We start from the raw sequence: 14405 nt of genomic DNA on the forward strand, positions 1-14405 counted from the left end.
AATCTCGCACGTACCAACTCACTACTTACTCCGGTAGTTGAACAATGCTGAAGAGATCTGATCCATGCAGATCTGCATACATCTCACTGGATCAAATCGACCAGAGGTCTATATCACCTGGTATTTTTTGAACGGACATCGGCGGGAGCTGACGGCTTCATACTTAACGATGAGCTCACTTTGTGGATGTGCCTGGCTGAGCTGAGGGCAAGGAGGGGCCTTCCCGGCCCCCCGCGCTTGAGGAATCACGCAGGGCGCGGCGACGATTACAATGGCCCTTGATTGACGTGTAACTACCTACCTACCTTACCTATCGTCCTCCTCCCCCTCCTCTCTACCCACCATTTCTCTCCAATTAGAAGTAAGCGACACTTGGGTATCGTCGTCTATCAGTTCTGGTGGGATGGTTCATGACGCTATCAGCGAGAACGACAACAGTGGGCATGGGCAGTTACGGAGGGACGGAGTAGTTGAGGTCACCGTAAGGGATAGCTAAACGAGGCGTGTTTTAAAGGGATAGAGAAAGCCCCTTCACAGGCGTTATAAATCTCAAATTGGGGAAAATGATCTTCTGCTTCATAACTAGTTTGAGGCGCTTCTCTTCTTTCGCATGAAGTTGGTGATATACGGGTTGTGGGGGAGAAGCTGATACGCGGGAATTTTGGATTCTTGCGACGTTTATTCGCGTATTGTGCCTTGTATGGACACGCAGTTCCGCATCGAGATGTCAAATTGCAATGCAATAAAGCAATTGATGAATAAGTGTGAGGTACTTATTTGTCTACCTACCTTTACTTATCCACCATTTTGCGCAGTGAAGTTATATGAGGAGGTTGGTCTTGTCTCCCCACAAGTAAGCAGTTGAGTTAACCATTGTAGTCTGGAGGATTAGCCGCCTAAGCTCCTTCCCGGTTTGGTGCGAAAATTCTCCAAAAATTCTTCTCCAGTCGGCCGTTCCCGCATCGATCACTCCAGACTGAGGACTACGCCGATCATTCGGTGATATGCTCGTGGACGAATACGGGGGCGGCGTTGGGTGCGGTCTTGGCAGCAGCAGAAACCGCCGTCCCGAGGTCAACGCAACGCAACCCAGTGACGAATCCAGATAGTCAAGCGAATTTGGCTCGACTGGCCTCGTCGCAAGCAAAGCAATCGTTTCTCTCACTAAATTTGTACTCTATAGTGGTAAATTCCAGCACTCCGATACATATAGGTACCTTCTTGGGAGTTCCCTAGGGGTGAAAGGCCTATTCCAACTAAACCTCCCTGCCCCAGTTTGCGCAGCTTCGACCAACGTCGACCCCAAATCTCATCGCCAGGTTAAACTTTCCCCTCAAAACTATCATTACGTCTGCTTTGACGCTGCATCTTCGCCATCCCGACTCGATATACGCAAATTGAGCCGCCCAACCCCGGGGCCATTTCGCTACAATTGGAGCACCGGCGGTGCTGAAAGTCCTAGAATCCCCGTCGGTCCTCGCTCTCACGTCTCTCGTTCATCATGCTTCTCCCGAAAGGCGGCGTGACGTGGAAGTCGGCCAAGGCACGACTTCCTCCATATAGAGCTGTCCTTCATTATGTGCTGCGAACGAGGTTTTTGGTCTTTCTGGCCGCCGCGGGCGTCGTGATGCTTTTATGGAGGTCGATCAGCATGTCTGCTTCTGATATGCAAAGGTGCGACGCTGCAACCTTTTCACTACACACACGACATGGCGTCTATGAGAGATGGCCAGATTGCCGTGGAGGCTACAAGAACACAATGCTAACGTGTGATCTGGTTTTGCAGATTTTACTGTTGGGGTCCCGCGAAACCACCTTCGGATGTGTCGATTAATGAGTACGCGGCGTGGAACTCACATTCACAAACCCCTGTCATCTTCAACCACCATGCTCCTATTGAAATCAACTCGAGCACAATTGAACGAGTTGACCTGAATCCGATCAAATCGACCACTCAGGCTCTAGCGAACGAGGAGAGAGTCCTCATTTTGACCCCCTTGCGCGATGCAGGACCATATATCAACAAATATTTCGACCTGCTATCGGAGCTGACCTACCGTCACGATTTAATTGATCTCGCTTTCCTGGTCGGTGATTCTTCCGATGACACCCTGGCAATCCTCGCCAGCGAGCTGGAGAGAATCCAACAGAGAACCGATCACATCCCCTTCCGCAGCGCTCTCATTGTTCAAAAGGATTTTGGTGTTGCTTCTGGACAGTCTGTAGAGGAACGCCATGGCTTCGAAGCCCAAGGTCCACGACGAAAATCCATGGGACGAGCTCGAAACTACCTCCTTTCTGCTGCTCTGAAGCCTGAGCACTCTTGGGTGTACTGGAGAGATGTCGACATTGTAGACAGCCCAAAGAAGATTATTGAGGATTTCATTGCCCACGATAAGGACATTCTTGTCCCCAGTATGATTTCCCTCTTTAAAAAGGATAAGCCCTATTTTGGCCTTGAATGCTGATCAAGTTTGATAGATATCTGGTTCCATCGCTATGCCAACGGCCGGGATATTGAAGGGAAATGTGTGTTCCTCTGTTCCTATATCCTTTTTTTCTTTTGTAAATTTGTTCGCTTTTTACTGACGAATCTCTTAGTTGACTACAACTCGTGGATTGAGTCTGAAAGAGGACTGAAACTGGCCAATTCGCTCGATAAAAATGTCGTTCTCGCAGAGGGTAAATAGAAATCACAGTCATTATCGTAGACGATAAGATCTAATTTTCTTGATTAGGTTACAAGGAATACAACACTGGTCGGACATACTTGGTTAAGCTGGGCGACTGGAGAAACAACAAGGACGAAGAAGTCAATCTGGATGGTATTGGAGGCGTCAACATTGTGGTCAAGGCTGACGTCCACCGTTCTGGTAAGCCCTACTAATACCCGGTGCATAACCAGCCGTCAGAATGCTTATCCTCGGGAAACAGGAATCAACTTCCCATGCTACGCATTTGAGAACCAAGCTGAGACCGAAGGCTTCGCCAAAATGGCTAAGAGGGCTGGCTATCAAGTCGTTGGCCTTCCAAACTACGTCGTCTGGCATATCGACACCGAGGAGAAGCCGGGTAACCTTGGTAAACGCCCTGCCATGTAATTTTGGAGTCGCTGTCCATTTTCGCATCCGAGATGTATAATTCCAGAAGCCGACAACGGAGGATCGAGGGTTTCAGAGTGATGCCAAAGGAAATCGATGGAGTGCCATCCTCTTACGATGAGCTTTTCTTTTTATTCCCGGCCGGTTATGCCTGTCTTATTCGACAGCAATGCCGTCGTACCGAGACCGCAGCAATCTCCGTTCTCACTTGACGATGTACGATCGAGGTGATACTCGGAGTGTCCATCCTCTCTTCCTAAACGATAAGCGTCGCACCTTCCATTGGCTTTTCTTTTTCTTTTCTTTTTTTTTTCTTTGTTTCATAGAGGGGGCGACCCACTTGCTCATTCTCACAAAGTTGACGGTCAATCTTTCGATTTTCTTCCGACAATCCTCCATCGTGTACTCTTCGGGTCTTTACTTCCGCAGTCCTCTGATCCCTTTTTTTTTTTTTTCCTCTTCTGCTCTTAGCCACGGCTCGCGGGATTATCGTTGAGCCGGAGGCTTAGAAAATGTTACGGGAAACACTAGAATAAGGGCGAAAATGGCCGGTTTAGAAGCAGGATTCGGTCAGGGATGGGGAATGTACTCGTGCTCATCATTGCATTGAGTAGCGAGTATCATCCGCACGCTTTTCTCAGAAGCATGGCTCTTTTTATCTTTCTGTCTTCTCTCCCCCTCTCCTCCTGTCACACAAAACTCGGTGGTGGATGCGGAGGCCAACTCCTCTATCCGAGTCAGTCGAGTTTATGTCAACAGGGCGAGAATTAGGAGAAAGAGAAACAACCAAAAGAGCCATTGCGACGTGTCTAATGCCGACCTCCCTTTCCTGTATCTCCTGCGTGGTTGTGCAATATGGCGTTTACGGCTTTGATGTGTTCCTTTTCCTTCTTTTTTTGCTGCTGCTCCGCCCTATTTATCCCCCCCTACACGACATGTCCCTACTACAGAATTTCAGTATTCCAAATTTTTTCTCTTTCTTTTTTTTAATCTCGAATTCCCGTCCCGCGATATTTCCCCTTCCCCACCTTTTTTTTAAACATCTTTTTTCTCGAAAACAACCTTTTACACTTGAAGATGGGCTTAACCTTTCTCATTCCTCATTTTTCATTTTTTTTTTCTATTTTATAAATTGTGAATGTATCTTAATCATGTCCAACTAAATAACCTAACTACCTTATCCTTTTATTCATCTTTTCTCTTTTTGTATGAATCTTTTCATTCGTATGAATCGTTATTTTCGTATGTATCTTGTCTTACGTATGAATCTTTTCTTTTCGTATGAACATGAAATCACCCCCTTTTTTCGAGGGGGGAGTTTTCTCATTAGTGCAGCAGATGAAAAGTTGTTTAACTTGACGTTTTGACGTTTATTGGAACTTTGATCCATTCCGTGAGGGACTTGGGGATCATGCATCCTGCATCCTGCATCCTGCGTTTTCTTTGTTTTGTTTTGTTTTGTTTTGTATTTATGTTTTTTTTTTTTTTTTTTTCGTTTTTTTCTCCCTTTCTTGTCTCTCTTTTCAATTGGAGTAGATCAAAAATAAGTAAACGTATGGTATTCCGAATCCATGATCGAACTTTTTGTCCTGACCCTCCTCCCCGGCTCTCCTCTTTCAGGTCTCCTTCTTTTCTTGGGTTCTTGGACAGGTAGATAAATAGATAGGTAAACGGACAGACAGACAGGTGAACAGATAGGTCACTCACAACTACGTAGTGTCAAAAGAAAACGTCGCGTTCAAAGGTCTTGGTGACTTGGTAAGAAGTACGATATGCCTCGTTGAAATGGAAAAGGATACGGGATAACCTACGGATAAGCATCAGGATGCGCATACGGATACGGACAAGGACAAGTAGGGATCAGAATACGGATAACTACCTAGGTAAGGATCAGGATGCGGATAATGATAGGGATTAAGGATAAAGATACGGAAAAGGAGACGGAAAGGAGACGGAAAGGAGACGGAAAGGAGACGGAAAGGATACGGAAAGGATACGGAAAAAGATAGGCATATTGATGTGAATAACCGTAGAAAAGGGATATCAGTAGAGTAGAATAAAGAGTTAATATGAGCTTGGGAAGGGTGGATGTGGTAATAGAGATTATTATTATTGTACAGGTAACGCTGCAAGTGAATTTACTTCGTGTGTGTAAGAGTCAAAGTCACAACCACACTTATGGCGATTAATGAGCGGTAAACTGCGGTTCATATTCACAGCAGCTTGCATGCTGTCGTTGGCTATACTAAGTGTATCCAATGGTGCAATGCCAGAAATTTTACAACACCAAACAGCAAGACTCGGCTCGGTGTGGATGTGTTTGTTAAAGCCGTGGGGAGAGTAAGGAGAGTAGGGAGACTAGGGAGGGAGCTTCCTGCATACAAATTTGTGCACTGAAAGGCTTCATCCGTTGGAAGTTGAACGCCGGATGTAGAATACAATAATGAGTCAACATGTGGTCATGTGGTCATGTGTTCATGTGGCTCTGTATGAGAATATGCGTCATGGCCCGGGCGAGAATGGGCACAAAATGCCAGCGGTATCAGACGCGATGAGATGCTATCAAGAATTTACGCTTCCATTGAGCATACGCCTGGTGTGCGCGTGCTTTGTGTCTCTGACAAAGAAATTTTGTGGATTTCGCTGGCCATTCGGACGGCGAACGGAGCATTGGGTATATATTGATAATACGCGAAAGCGAGGGGACGAAAATTGATCAGAAGATTAATCAAGTGTAGATGCCCTTTTCAAATTTCTCGGTGTTGAAGAAGCGGGCGGCAATGGTGTTTCCATTGAAGATGCGTCCTTCCAGGTCATTGACGGCCTGGGAAGAAGAATCAAGAGTTAATGCATAGACAATCTTGTAAGATAAGATGGCAAAAACTCACTCGTAAAGCGGAAAGTTGGCTGGTAAATTTCAAAAAGACTGTAAGCTCTTCTCGGTTGATGAAAACCCGCTCAACGCGACCATACTGTGGAAGAGAGAATCAGCTGGTTAGTAAAAATGTCCGACTAGCAGTAGCAAAGCAATCGACTTTGGTGGATAACTTACCTTCTCACCGCATTCTTCTCCAATCTCTTGCATGAGCCCTCCGTCGCCGTGATCCTCTAGCTCCGTGTCAAGGTCGATTCCACCCAACATGTTGCGGAGCACAACGACTTCGCTCATAGCGCCAAATTTTCCTTCATCACGGTCGGCATTGGCACCCGGTCCTTTCTTGCCTCCAATGATCCTGCCTCTGCCTCCGACATCTACATATCCTCCACCCTCCGAATCCGGCCGTTTTCGCCTCTTCTCAATCTTGACTTGTAACGGGTTTATAATTCCGGATCCCGTGGCTCCAAGCCCACTTCCTTTGGTCCAACCCTGCTTTGCCATTAGTCTCTCGGCAAAACCCTTCTGGCCAGGTCGGAGAGAACGAGGCTCGTCCTCTTCCTGGCCACCGTTTTCTTGCTCCTCTTCCCGATCCATATCAGCGTCCAAAGCCTCCTCAGCTGGTTCTGGCGCGGGGACTTCATAGCGAACAGGAGCCCGTGATATTGTTCCCGACGCAGGTTCTGTTTCGGTAGGAGGGGCAACTTGCTGATCCAAGGAAGGAGGCTCGTACGCTGGGGGTGCAGGCTGTTGTTGCATTGTCGACATACGCAGGCGTCGAGTATATGCATCGTCACCGGTAGCATCATCAGGCACTTCTGCGGGTGGAGGAGGCGGTGGCTCATTGGACGTATCGTCGAAAGTAGGTGGCGCAAATGAATATGAAGAGGGAGGCGCAAATTGATCTATCATTCTTGTCAACGGCGTTCAATTGGCAAGTAAAAGCCAATACTTACTCGTATAGCGGTTGCCCGAGCCATATTCGTCTTCGCTTTCAAGATCGCTGCTATGCCTCCTTTGAATCTTATGCGCATAGAGCCTGTCCTTCCACTCCTGTACTTCACGAATCTTTTCGTCACTGTCCTTGTAGAGATCGTAGCTGTTGGGCCGAGAAGGGTCATAAATGTCGTCCCAATTTTGAGCCATCATCGGATCATCCTTGTTCTTCTTCCTCTTCTTCCTTCCACCACGTTGGCGAGGATCTCGCGCATAGAATCCATTGACGTCGTCGTCGTCATCGCCAGCCGCCGCCCAGTCGGCTAAAGTACTCATAGTCGGAGGCCGGACAGGCGTGCTCTCATTGCTGTTTGATGTCTTTGCAACACCTGCATTATTGGCTGGGGGAAGCTGCGATTTCATGAGAGAAGGTCGACCCTTTGCTTTCTGTGCCTGCAGTTGTGGCCGCCTTGTTGGCTGGAAACGAAGAGCAGCTGTTCCAAGACGTAAATGAGTAAAAAGGAATCTTTTGAATACTGTTTAGAATCAAATGTATGAAATATACCATTGTTGAGAGATGGCTTCTTCGACGAAGATCCATCCTGCGGGTTATCTTCAGCACCAGGCTGCTTAAACACAACAGGCGCGCGAGAGATGGTTCCGGGGCCGGAGGAATCAACAGAGGGATCGAGCAGGTTGGCATACAAAGATACCATCCCTGACTTCGCTGGCGGTCGTGTAGGATCTGAAGCCATGATAACACGATCTCAGTTATTTCCCTCGCAGAGGGGAAAATAAGACTTGAGATGGTTTCGAACTTTTAGGAAGTCTGACGTTTCGATAGTCTTGATGCTTAAAGTCCGTTTAGCTCGCATCAAGTGAGCTAACCCAGTTATGCGCTTTAACTAATTTGACAATAGCATCACCCCAGGATCCCCTCGCACGTTCCGCTCGGAACTTCCGCTGCCGCCGATCACGTCACGTCAGGATTGAATCAGTATAAGTCCAGCTTTATTCCTCAACTTGTATTCCCACAATAGTCAAATAGAAGATAAGAAGCCATAGTAACCCACATTCTATCAAAATTTACATTGCAAAACTATGGCGACCCTCAAAACTTCACTTGCAACTCAGGCGGACTCGCTAGCCATCATAATACCCAGCAAGCCCTCTGCGCTTAAAGTATCGTATGGGCAATTGGCAGCTGAGGTGTCTTCTTTTCAAAGCAAACTTGCGGCTCTGGGAATTACTTCTGCAGCGGCCGTCTCAATTGCGTTACCCAATTCTTACGAATTCGTCGTTTCCTTCCTTGCGGCTTCATGGCAGCGGGCTATCGCGGCTCCTCTTAATGCCGCATACAAGCAAGACGAGTTTGAATTCTATATTGACGATCTCAAATCAGCTGTCGCACTTGTGCCAAAGGGTGCGTACAAGGACAATGTACCTGCAGTCAGGGCTGCAAGAAAATACAATGCAGCAATTGCCGAGTGTTATTGGAATGGTCATGAAGTTGCTCTGGACGTTAAGGAGCTTGGCAAGCTCCAAGGGAAACAGAACCAAGCCCTGCAAAGAGCGCAACCAGACGACATTGCTTTGGTTTTGCACACAAGCGGAACAACAGGTAGACCAAAGGCGGTATGCTAAGAAACACTTCTGTTTTCATTGGCTCTAAATTTTAACAAACTCCAGGTCCCTTTGACGCATAGAAATCTCACCCGTACTATGAGTGAGCATTGTCAAGTCTGCTTTAATTGGACAATTGACTGATTTTGTCTCCAGAAAACATCCAAGGCACATACAAACTAACCCCCAAGGATAGAACCATGCTTGTGATGCCCCTGTTCCATGTTCACGGGCTCCTTGCTGGCCTACTCGCACCCTTGGCCTCTGGAGGATCTGCCATTATTCCTTTGAAATTTTCTGCTTCCGAGTTCTGGAATGATTTTCTTCAGCATGGCGCAAATTGGTACACAGCGGTTCCGACAATCCATCAAATTCTGCTTCGGAACCCGCCCCCGCAAACAAAGCCTGATATTCGATTCATTCGATCGTGCTCATCCCCATTATCACCAAAGGTGTTCCATGATCTGGAGAAGACCTTTGATACTCCGGTACTGGAAGCTTACGCTATGACGGAAGCTGCACACCAGATGACCTCGAATCCTCTACCTCCTGGCAAGCGGCAGCCAGGAAGTGTAGGCATTGGCCAAGGGGTAGAGGTTCGGATTCTGGACGATCAAGGCGTCGAGGTTCCCCAGGGCTCAGAAGCTGAAATCTGCATCAAGGGCGAGAACGTCACAAAGGGATACCTGAACAACCCAGCGGCCAACAAATCATCCTTCACTAAAGATGGATTTTTCCGAACTGGCGACCAAGGCAAGAAAGACAAGGACGGTTACCTAATCATTACCGGTAGAATTAAAGAACTCATCAACAAGGGCGGTGAGAAGATCAGTCCGATCGAACTCGATAATGTCCTGGCTCAGCATCCTGCCGTGGCAGAGGCTGTTTCTTTTGCGATAGCCGACGAAATGTACGGGCAGGACATTGGTGTCGCTGTCGTTCTCAAAGATGGCAAGCAGCTTAGCCAAGATGAACTCCGATCCTGGGTAGTGCAGAGAGTGGCCAAATTTAAAACTCCCAAAAAGGTGAGGATGTCTGCTGCCTTAAGAGTATGGTTCACTTGCTGACGTGCCCTCAGATATACTTTGCAAAGGTGATGCCAAAGACGGCTACCGGAAAGATCCAACGCAGAATGGTTGCCGACGCTATGCTCAAACAAAGTGAACCAAAGGCCAAATTATAAACCTGTGCAATGAATTCAGGGCTCGACGCACCCGCCAGCCGCGTGGTTGTATTGAATGAGGATAACCAGAAACGAAAATTTTCAGGCTTAATCAATACTATTGGGTTCGACGTTCATGCCTAGCACATAATTCAGAGTCTGCATATTTCGGAATTGTTTTGATGCGATATGACAATCTTGTCATTGAACCTAAAGGGGCCATGGCTCTCTATTTTCCTGCATATAGCTCATTTCTATCATTACATATATATATGTCTAAGGCTTCAAAACGCCAATCTTGAAGGGGTATATTTGAACCTAGAATTCGAAAAACCAAGATTGTCAGTAAATAACTCTTATGATTTGATACGATGATCGTGCATCCACATACCGCATCCCAGTCCCAAACATCCGCTCTAGCATAGGGATCAGCCTTGAGGGCCTCAAGGACCTCCTCTTTTGTGTCCGCCTGCGCAACCATCACGCTTCCTTTAATTTTCAAGCCCTCGCCCTCTTTCGGGACATCTTCAAGGAATGCTCCTATATATCACCAACCCAGTCATCAGCTATACTGTTTATGTCTAATCCAACTCTTATGACAATATATGACTCAGAATTATGAATCTTTCAGCTGTCAAATATCCTCTAATAATCCGCAGGGTAAAAGACATACCGCCGAGCTTCCAGAGACCCTTTTCCGCATCCCGGTTCAATCCGGCAAAATGCTCCCTATTTGCATAATTAGCATACATATCAATCCAGAGATAGACACGGCGTTGTTATTCGCGGTGAAGTTCCTAATGAAGCCTGGAGCAGCTCCGGGCAATGGTTCGAGCAGAACCAACGCGGCCCCGCCCATTATTCAATTCCAAGCGTCCCGGGGAACGCTGGAAGAAGATGCGCATGCGCAGACAAATACAATTGTTTCCAAGGGCAAATGACTCTGAAGGGTCAAGAGAAGCTCACTGTCGAACACTCATTCGTCGGTCCAGTGCGCCGACCTTGTCGGGGAGGATGGCAATCCACTCCTGCTTGGGTTTGGAATCGGCAGACATGGTGCGTGTGTGCGTGCGGATGGCTTCTGAAGGAGGGTAGCAAAAGGTACGGGGAAGTATGTGTCTGTTCGAAAGAGGCCGCAATAATGCTTGGAAATTACGCAATTGAAGAGACATGTGGTAAAATAGAACTTGACTCACTTGTTTATCGTTCTACTTTACTCCGATAAATGGAGGGGCTCGGAGTAGAACCGAAGCATATAGCGTCGGCAGCGGCGCGGCGCTCCGATGGGGGGCGGTCACAACGTTTCTTATCGCCGGGATGAACAAGTTTCCCCTCGTATATGCAAAGTAACAAGAAGCACGACATGAACAATGACTACGAAATCGGTGCTTTCCATTTATGAAATGTATGGAGAGCAAGATTGCTTTGATTGTATATAAGCCTCAAAAAGCCCTCAGAGACCTACTGTGCATGCTAGTTTTCTTAAGAGTAAGACTGTACTGCTATTTTGAGACGTGCGCTTGGAGATTTGAGCGTGTAGATGAAAATGCCTCCAGAATAAAGAACGCCAGCTCCGCTAAAACTCCAATTATCGATAACCCATGGAAGTACATAAATCATTCTTTGGATTCCTTGTCTTCAATATCCACTCTCAATTCGTAGCATAGATCGAAACATTCCGCTAGAAGCGAGTTGATACTTCCTTGTCCTTCCGGAATATCGTTGCCAACCATAAATTTACCGTCTACACGCATATTATCGATAGAATTCAACTACGCAAGGAATCAGCAAATTTTTCTTCTTCGTTGTGCACAGGCGATGAGATAGCCAGAATCGCAAATACGAACCTTCATACTATAGGGGTAGAGTTCTCTGGGCGAGGAAACGCCGCCGGATTCACGGACTTCAATCAGGCACTTCCGGAGAGTCTGAAGTTGATTGAATATTGGGAGCAATGCTTCTGAAACAGGCTCAGATGAAATAAGTGCAACATAAATGTATGCGTAACTCCGTCGCAAAAGGTACAGCAGTGTCTGGTATTGTCAGTGGAAATTCACTCATTATTGCGCCTGGAAAGTTTACCCGCTGAGCGTGGAGATCTGCCGGTTCTCCTCGATGATCAACGAATTCGCCATTAACACGGGCCTCGTCGATTCTATCAAGCTGGCGCTGAAAGCCGTAAAGGTCGGTTTCTCGTAGAGACCATGCTTGGGTAAGGGAGAGTTTCTCTAGCTGATTCCGGATATCTAAAAGACGAGCATATGTGGGCTGGACTCGTTCATCAATTCGCCCCTCCCTAGGCAGGATTAGCTTGTATTCACCCACAAAATGTGTCTCTGATAGTTTTACCTCTCAAGGACAATTCCGGCCCACTTGAGGCACCTTCCAAAGAGCTCGAGGACTACTTCTTGGCCCTCGGGGATAGTGCCATCAGGCGCGACAAATTTTCCATCGGTCTGTGTTCCCTGAATCTCCCAAAGTTGTTCCTGAAGGGACTTCACCTCGGCGGCTGGGAACTATAAACAATCAGCATTCAATTATGAAAAGATGGAAGGATTAATCGAACCTTTTGTCGCGTGTTGGCAGCTGCGATCAACCTTAATATCGAAACCAATTTTTCATGAATTGGGGTCAAGCTGGCCGGGAGATTCCATAGCGGTTTCTGAAGCTCGTGGAGCAAGCTCTCGCATTTAGTGAGACGCGCCTCCAGCAGGGTTAGAAGCTCAGGCGGATACGTGTTAGAGCCACGTCGTAGATTTTCGCGTAACGATTCTAAAGTCCCGCTCATCGAATCGAGGTCTTTGGCGGAGTAGAAAGCAGCTTCTTTGAGATGGTCCAGTAGTCGCTGTCACTGTCAGAGGAAGTATTGGGAGAGTAATGATTTAACTACCAACCTTGATCGTAGAAGTCATAGAATAGCTGCGCAGTGTGAGCTAGAGGTCAAAGAATATTTGGGGGTGGCATCATCGTACACAGCAGGCGCCTCATTGTTTTTGCCGATTGTGAGGAAGAAGAGAGATATCAGTTGGAAACAATCGTCGAGAACAGTGTCCACTTGAATTGAATGTTTGATTAGTTGATAGCTTTGTCATTAATACCACGACTCGATTCGGCACACCTCGACTTTGCTGAGACCTGTTATCTTTACGAACATCATTGAGCTGAAGTACCTGCTCAATGACTTGGTCGTATAAGGACATCACATCTTGTGACCTAATATACGTTGTTCGGTCTTGCTTTAGTAACGACAGGTTGTCGCGGACAGCGAGCAGTTTGTCTAAAATCGGCTGCTCTCTTGGATCGATCGGGGCTTGAACAGCTGGAGAATCCGCCATCATATGATATTATCTTCGAATAAAAGACAGGCGTAGTGCGTGTTGTTACTCGTGGACTCCGTACGATGATGGAAAGTTGGGTAGCTGTGGCCTTATCACTGACGTTGTTCGCGGGGTCCCGAAACTGACCGAGGGGCTGCCATAGCACACAGCACCGAGCACGAAAGAGACCCTGCGGCCATTCCGGGCGGTCCTCGGCAATGATACCCAAAGGGATCGTCCTCTTTCGACAGTGATGACTAATACTTATATCGGATTTTGGGCGACGCGAGCCGCTAAACTTAATAGGGTATCAGGACTGCTAAGGGCTCGCACAATCGAAATCTGAACCGAAATTCATCTCGACAACACTTGGAGATTCGACTTCATCTCGACAGCCCACGACCATCAGCCAGCGAAGAGCCATACAGCCTCTCAGCACCTTCAAAATGTCGACTGCCGAACTTGCTTCCTCCTACGCGGCTCTGATCCTCGCCGACGATGGCGTCGAGATCACCGTACGTTTCTCCGCATCTGTCGCATTGCATTTCTGTTCGTCATACTGAAAATTTGGGATACAGTCCGACAAGCTCCAGACTCTCATCAAGGCCGCCAACATCGCCGAAGTCGAGCCCATCTGGACCTCTATCTTCGCTAAGGTACCGAGGACAATTCTTACAACCCAGGATTGACGCCTGGTCGAAAGGCATTGCAGGATTTGAGCTGACATATCTGGGTTGATAGGCTTTGGAGGGCAAGGACGTCAAGGAGCTCTTGACGAACGTTGGCTCCGGTGGTGGTGCCGCTGCTGCCGCCCCCGTTGCTGGCGGTGCCGCTGCTGCTGAGGAGGCTGCTCCGGCTGAGGAGAAGAAGGAGGAGGGTACGTACAATTCGCAGGGTGCACTTCTCTGCGCTTCTACTGCACAGACCCTACCGCCCGAAAGAGGGTTATTGATTCGAAAAGAATGGATTGCTAACCATTTTCACAGAGAAGGAGGAGTCGGACGAGGACATGGGTTTCGGTCTGTTCGACTAAAAGGTTTCTCGGGTCTCCATTTCCTTTCTTCATACTTCCTCCATTTGGTGCCAACAAGGTTGTGGCGGGGAGGATTCGGCTGTTCATACGATATAGATTGCCATAGCAATTTTGATCACCGTGTCTTTCCATTTATTTTTCTACTTTCAATGTCGTGTGAAGTCTATCTGCGCTTGTGTCTCTCTTCGGCTTACAAAGACATGCATGCCGTTCTCCATCTATTTTATCCTTCCAAGAAGTTGTCAAGGTGAAAGTCAAATTTTCACATCCAAGAATGCTGTCCAGTCTTGTATCAACTTCGACCTGCCAATAATATGTATGTGAGTCAATTTGAACCCAATCGTGATTCGCTATCTAA

The 14405-nt window shown here is 47.4% G+C and overlaps 7 protein-coding genes across 7 annotated transcripts; 4 read left to right on the forward strand and 3 right to left on the reverse strand.

Moving 5' to 3' along the window:
- The first annotated feature begins 1245 nt into the window (after window positions 1-1245).
- Window positions 1246-3542, forward strand: L228DRAFT_244563 (glycosyltransferase family 62 protein). Its single transcript, XM_018331954.1, has 6 exons — window positions 1246-1674; window positions 1787-2415; window positions 2482-2529; window positions 2602-2682; window positions 2739-2873; window positions 2935-3542. The coding sequence occupies exons 1-6, from the start codon at window positions 1502-1504 to the stop codon at window positions 3099-3101; spliced, it is 1233 nt and encodes a 410-aa protein (XP_018191230.1). The 5' UTR covers window positions 1246-1501; the 3' UTR covers window positions 3102-3542.
- An 846-nt stretch (window positions 3543-4388) lies between these two features.
- Window positions 4389-4838, forward strand: L228DRAFT_81536 (hypothetical protein). Its single transcript, XM_018336878.1, has one exon. It carries the CDS (start codon window positions 4513-4515, stop codon window positions 4753-4755), a length of 243 nt encoding a protein of 80 aa, XP_018191231.1. The 5' UTR covers window positions 4389-4512; the 3' UTR covers window positions 4756-4838.
- Window positions 4839-5829: 991 nt separating this feature from the next.
- L228DRAFT_266135 (hypothetical protein) lies at window positions 5830-7667 on the reverse strand (the record flags this gene model as incomplete). The annotated part of the gene is made up of 5 exons (XM_018334815.1): window positions 5830-5925; window positions 5990-6073; window positions 6154-6881; window positions 6933-7406; window positions 7478-7667. 5 exons carry the CDS (start codon window positions 7665-7667, stop codon window positions 5830-5832), a joined length of 1572 nt encoding a protein of 523 aa, XP_018191232.1.
- A 200-nt stretch (window positions 7668-7867) lies between these two features.
- L228DRAFT_280902 (acetyl-CoA synthetase-like protein) lies at window positions 7868-10016 on the forward strand. Its single transcript, XM_018335841.1, has 4 exons — window positions 7868-8547; window positions 8602-8638; window positions 8692-9560; window positions 9614-10016. Exons 1-4 carry the CDS (start codon window positions 8014-8016, stop codon window positions 9716-9718), a joined length of 1545 nt encoding a protein of 514 aa, XP_018191233.1. The 5' UTR covers window positions 7868-8013; the 3' UTR covers window positions 9719-10016.
- On the reverse strand, window positions 9878-10910 carry L228DRAFT_244566 (hypothetical protein). The gene is made up of 4 exons (XM_018331955.1): window positions 10664-10910; window positions 10371-10426; window positions 10089-10237; window positions 9878-10015 (listed from the first exon to the last, which is right to left on the reverse strand). The coding sequence occupies exons 1-4, from the start codon at window positions 10867-10869 to the stop codon at window positions 9974-9976; spliced, it is 453 nt and encodes a 150-aa protein (XP_018191234.1). The 5' UTR covers window positions 10870-10910; the 3' UTR covers window positions 9878-9973.
- Window positions 10911-11106: 196 nt separating this feature from the next.
- Window positions 11107-13145, reverse strand: L228DRAFT_227583 (hypothetical protein). Its single transcript, XM_018330455.1, has 8 exons — window positions 12816-13145; window positions 12670-12751; window positions 12592-12616; window positions 12264-12542; window positions 12047-12213; window positions 11780-11993; window positions 11545-11730; window positions 11107-11469 (listed from the first exon to the last, which is right to left on the reverse strand). The coding sequence occupies exons 1-8, from the start codon at window positions 13033-13035 to the stop codon at window positions 11314-11316; spliced, it is 1329 nt and encodes a 442-aa protein (XP_018191235.1). The 5' UTR covers window positions 13036-13145; the 3' UTR covers window positions 11107-11313.
- Window positions 13146-13460: 315 nt separating this feature from the next.
- Window positions 13461-14378, forward strand: L228DRAFT_259072 (hypothetical protein; the record flags this gene model as incomplete). The annotated part of the gene is made up of 4 exons (XM_018334130.1): window positions 13461-13529; window positions 13593-13670; window positions 13756-13891; window positions 14001-14378. 4 exons carry the CDS (start codon window positions 13461-13463, stop codon window positions 14045-14047), a joined length of 330 nt encoding a protein of 109 aa, XP_018191236.1. The 3' UTR covers window positions 14048-14378.
- Between the last annotated feature and the right edge of the window lie 27 nt (window positions 14379-14405).

Source organism: Xylona heveae (genome assembly GCF_001619985.1).
Source record: "Xylona heveae TC161 unplaced genomic scaffold L228scaffold_2, whole genome shotgun sequence".
In the NCBI taxonomy this organism is placed as follows: domain Eukaryota; kingdom Fungi; phylum Ascomycota; class Xylonomycetes; order Xylonales; family Xylonaceae; genus Xylona; species Xylona heveae.